A 5,440-nucleotide genomic window follows, 5' to 3' on the forward strand; every position below is an offset into this window, starting at 1 on the left:
ACGGGCTGCCTGATGTGAGAGTGAGAGAGAGTGCCGGGTGGCGGGGAGGGGGTGCGGACAGAGAGAGGAGAGAGAGAATCCCAAGTAGGCTCCGCACTGGTAGTGTGGGGCTCAGTCTGACCAAGCGAGACCATGACCTGAGCTGAAACCAAGAGTCAGATGCTTAACCCACTGAGCTACACAGGCGCCCCTTCTTCGCTTAAATTTCTTGATTTTATGTTTGTATGTCTTCTAATGAAGTGACATGATTACTCATTTGATAGATAATATTTTAGAGCCGATTCTTCAGTTTCATAGCAAGATACTCTGTTGATAAAGTCCTGTGGGAGCAGTTACAAGATAGGCTCATTTAGGAAGCTTTTTTAAAAACTGCAGTCTTCCCTGTTTTAACTATACATTATATAAATCTAAATAGGTACAGCCCACGCCTGATGGAAAAAATTCTGCAAATGGCTGAAGGCATTGATATCGGGGAGATGCCTTCATGTGACCTGATGCTGTCCAAACCTTCCAAAGGTCAAAAACGCCACCTCTCAACCTGTGACGGTGAGTATACTTGTTTCTGGAAGGTGGGATTTGAAGAAACAACATGGCTTTTTCAAAATGATATGAGTGCGGTATATGATTTCAAATAACATTGGCAACATCGGATCTTACACAGATGTAAAGGAGTTTTAACTTTTAGTTCTGTACAGTGGTGGTGTTTTCTGAGGATGCTAAATAGGTCTGAAAACTAGGAATACAGAGGTCACACTAGAATGCTGTCCTTGAAGTCCATGGCACGGAACCTCCCTCCAAATAGAACCACCTTATAGTCTGATCATCTGAACATCTAAGTAACCAAATCCTCCTGGATGGGTCCGCGATGGACCAGCTTGCTACTGAACAGTGTTCCAGGGAGGAAGCTCTAGGGGCTGGTGTAGCCTCAACGGAGAGTTACTCCATAGCTTTAAATTTGATACCCTCCCCCCATAAATCATTAGCTTCCAGCTGCTGTTTGTTCTAGAAATAAGACATGGCAAACCACCCTTTTGTGGCGAATAGGTCAGAACTAAGATTTTGACGTTGAAAACCGTTGGGATCTTTTGATAATTATTTTTCTTTGATTTTTAGTCACAGCTCTGTAAAGAGCTGTCGCGGGGATGCTCACCTCTGGTAGCAAAGAGGGAGGCTGTGTGAATACCCATGGCCGTTGTCTGTTCTGTTTGCGGTGCTTAAGAGGGGCGCTTTTCAGCATAGGTGGTATGAGCTTATACCGGAGCGACCTCTTCTGTGCCCTTCACATGCGCTCGGAGCCACTGGCTACAGAAGCAGCTACCAGTCACGCGTGGTGGTGACCTGCATCCCTGGCGCAGTGGCATCTTTTCTATCGGGTCTCTTTCCTTACACTCGGGACGGGGACCATTCCTCCTTACGCTGGAGTCCTCCGTTGATATTTGAGTCTCTTCCTGTAAATGACCTGAAGTGTTTGTGACGGGAAGTACCTCGTACCAACAGTGCAGCTTGCAGATAATACAGGTGGTTCTGGTTTCCTGTTTGCTGCTTTTGCAAGGTTCCCTTTTTAATGAATTGTACATTTCGCTCCTTCTGTAGGTCAGAATCCTCCTAAAAAGCAAGCCAGTTCCAAATTCCACGCGAGACCTCGTTTTGAGCCTGTACATTTTGTAGCTAGTAGTTCAAAAGAGGAAAGACAGGAAGACCCTTATGGCCCTCAGACAAAAGAGGCGAATGAACAAGCACAGTTCGCTAGCGTGCCAAGAGACCTCTACCAGGATTACACTCAAGACTCTTTCAGTGTCCAAGATGGGAATTCTCAGTATTGTGATGCGTCAGGATTTATTTTCACAAAAGACCAGCCTGTAACAGCCAACATGTACTTTGACAGTGGGGACCCCACCCCAAGCGGCACATCACAGCAGGCGAACTCTCAGGCAGCTCCCGAGCCCTCGCCGTCACAGACATTTCCGGAGTCCGTGGTAGCCGAGAAGCAGTACTTTATTGAAAAACTAACAGCGACCATCTGGAAGAACCTCTCTAATCCAGAGATGACTTCCGGGTCAGATAAAATCAATTACACATACATGCTAACGCGGTGCATTCAGGCGTGCAAGACCAACCCCGAGTATATTTATGCTCCTTTGAAAGAGATCCCTCCTGCCGACATCCCCAAAAATAAGAAACTTCTGACAGATGGTTATGCTTGTGAAGTTAGATGCCAAAATATCTACTTGACCACGGGCTACGCCGGCAGCAAGAACGGGTCCAGGGACCGCGCCACCGAGCTCGCCGTGAAACTCTTGCAGAAACGGATCGAAGTCAGAGTCGTCCGACGGAAATTCAAGCACACGGTCGGAGAGGACCTTGTGGTGTGTCAGATTGGCGTGCCTTCCTATGAGTTTCCTCCCGCTCTGAAGCCACCAGAAGAGCTGGTGGTGTTGGCAAAAGATGCTTCGGGGCAGCCAATTTTTAACGCTTCTGCCAAACACTGGACTAACTTTGTCCTTACAGAAAATGCAAACGACGCGATCGGCATCCTTAACAACTCTGCCTCCTACAACAAAATGTCGGTCGAATACAAATACGAGATGATGCCGAACCGCACGTGGCGCTGTCGGGTGTTCTTGCAAGATCACTGCTTGGCCGAGGGTTACGGAACCAAGAAGACCAGCAAGCATGCGGCCGCCGACGAGGCTTTGAAAATCCTTCAAAAGACACAGCCCACCTACCCGTCCGTCAAAAGTTCACAGTGCCAGACAGGCTCTTCACCCCGCGGGTCTGGGAAGAAGAAAGATATAAAGGATCTCGTCGTTTACGAGAATTCCTCCAATCCAGTGTGCACGCTGAATGACACCGCTCAGTTCAACCGGATGACTGTCGAGTACGTGTACGAAAGGATGACGGGCCTCCGCTGGAAGTGCAAGGTGATTCTGGAGAGCGAAGTGATCGCCGAAGCAGTCGGGGTGAAGAAGACTGTCAAGTACGAGGCTGCTGGGGAGGCGGTAAAGACCCTCAAAAAGACCCAACCGACCGTCATTAACAATTTGAAGAAAGGAGCTATCGAAGACGTGATTTCACGAAACGAAATCCAGGGCCGCTCGGCAGAGGAGGCTTACAAACAGCAAATCAAGGAGGATAACATAGGAAACCAGCTGCTAAGAAAGATGGGCTGGACGGGTGGTGGGTTAGGCAAGTCTGGTGAGGGCATCCGGGAGCCCATCTCCGTCAAGGAGCAGCATAAGCGAGAAGGGCTTGGTCTCGACGTAGAGAGGGTGAACAAAATCGCCAAGAGAGATATTGAACAGATCATCAGAAACTATGCCCGCTCGGAGAGCCACACGGATTTGACTTTCTCCACGGAGCTGACTAACGATGAGCGGAAGCAAATACATCAGATTGCCCAGAAGTACGGCCTGAAGAGTAAGTCGCACGGGGTAGGCCACGATAGGTACCTGGTGGTAGGTAGGAAGAGACGGAAGGAGGACCTGCTGGATCAGCTCAAACAGGAGGGCCAGGTGGGGCATTACGAGCTTGTGATGCCTCAGGCAAATTGAGGCGTTGCTAATTTATTTTGTAAATGCCCGACGAGGCAGATTTGTGAATTCAAGAAATGCTACATGTCCTGACTGCAGAGTATATTCATTCTTAAGATGTTTCACCTTGTTCATTTCATATAGTGCTTTACTAGGTATTGGAAGCCGAAGACTTCCGTCCACTTGTGTTAGCTTCATCCAGCGGAGGGTACTGTGCGGTTACTGCTTGTGTCTCTGATCTCACTGTGTCCCTCAGATTTTGGTAGTTTGTACAAAGCAAGACACACGTCCAAGTGGAATTTCACCTCGAGAAAAGAAATTCCCATTTTAAAGGGCCTAGCACAGCGATCCGCCAACAATAGGTAGAGGTGACATGGACTACAATAAAACTACCGTCTTAATTCCAGACTTACTGAAAATGTCCGATCATTTTGTATTCCTATTTTCATCTTTGTGTGAAGCCAGTTAAAGAATGTTTAACAGTAAATTGTGCTGTACGTGTAAATGTCCTTACCGACTAAACGATGTAAAACTTTCTTAAAGTAATTTTAGTGTTCATTTATTTATAACTTCTACCATGTGGTTTCCCGAATACTGAAAGTGGTTTACTGTATCTTGTGATATCTGAGTTTTAACCAATTCTAGTCTTCACGCCGAGAGAGCACTACTTGAGAGAGCAGTTGAAAAGTTGCAGAAACTTCGATTCAGTCTGAAGGAAGGAAGCTGGAGCTGTTCGTTCTTGGTGCCTTGCAGAGACAGCAACCCTCCGTGACAGCTTTTGCGCGGTGTGTGTGCGCCCAGGGCGGCCACAGCCGCGGTGGGACTTGGAAAGAGGCCAGAGACACACTGGTGCTTTGATGACAAGGTCAGCTGGCCGCTCCCTCTCTCGAGAAGCTTACCGAGCCCCAAAAGCCAACTTTGTAACATATTTAAAACTGCTATTTTCGCTTATTTCTGGAATGTAAAAAAAAAAAATGTATAAAAATAATTAGCATATGCTTCCTGAATAAAAAGGAGCCGGAGTTGATCAAAATGGCAGCGTGCTTATTGCTGGGCAAAGGCCCAGTAGCGGCGCTTTGGACCCTTGGAGTCGGGACGTGCTGTTTGTACACAATAGCTCAAGCCCTGAGCACGCGTGGATGAACCTGGAAGGACTTAGCAGATACGAACAGCTAACTGGTCGCCCGTCGCGTTTTCCTGTGGCCCAGCCTGCTGGCTGCAACCGAATCTCAGGCTGTTTACTTTGACATGATTTTGGTTTTGTATCGCACATAGAGCAAGTCTTAATATTTACAGTATTACTCTTTTTAAAAATTTTATTAATGTTTTATTTATTTGTGAGAGAGAGAGACAGGGTGAGAAGGGGAGGGTCAGAGGGAGAGGGAGACACAGAATCCGAAACAGGCTCCAGGCTCTGAGCTGTCAGCACAGAGCCCGACGCAGGGCTCTAACCCACGAATCATGAGATCATGACTTGAGCCAAAGCTGGATGCTCAACCGAATTAGCCACCCAGGCACCCCTACAGTATTACTCTTCAGAGAGGAGTATTCATCTCGATAGTGGAGCACTCCAACGAGATGCTAGGACACATAGGGCGCTCACAGTGTCTTAAAACATTTAGCACCGTATTTGACGTGCAGTTGGCCCACAAGACACGGTACTGTCCTTTCCCCTCTCTTAATATTTTGCATGAAGAAGCTGTCCGTGGCAGTTAAATCAATATCTTAAGAATATAAAGGGATTCACCTTTACACCTGGGTCTCCACGTTTTAGTCCCCCACAGTGATGAACAGCATGTGGTACTTGCTTTCCACCGACTCCCTTTCCTCCTATGGTGGGTGGCCTCTCCTAATGTCAGTAGGAAGAGAAATGAGCGCACCTTCTGTTTTGGCACTTCACGTTTTAACGG

At 47.5% G+C, this 5,440-nt stretch overlaps 1 protein-coding gene across 1 annotated transcript; it reads left to right on the forward strand.

The window, feature by feature from the left end:
• Positions 1-419: 419 nt before the first annotated feature.
• Positions 420-4,563, forward strand: NKRF (NFKB repressing factor). The gene is made up of 2 exons (XM_077753062.1): positions 420-546; positions 1,594-4,563. Exons 1-2 carry the CDS (start codon positions 432-434, stop codon positions 3,549-3,551), a joined length of 2,073 nt encoding a protein of 690 aa, XP_077609188.1. The 5' UTR covers positions 420-431; the 3' UTR covers positions 3,552-4,563.
• Positions 4,564-5,440: the final 877 nt, after the last annotated feature.

Source organism: Crocuta crocuta, unplaced genomic scaffold (assembly GCF_008692635.1).
Source record: "Crocuta crocuta isolate KB4526 unplaced genomic scaffold, BGI_CrCroc_1.0 scaffold944, whole genome shotgun sequence".
NCBI classification, from domain to species: Eukaryota; Metazoa; Chordata; class Mammalia; order Carnivora; family Hyaenidae; genus Crocuta; species Crocuta crocuta.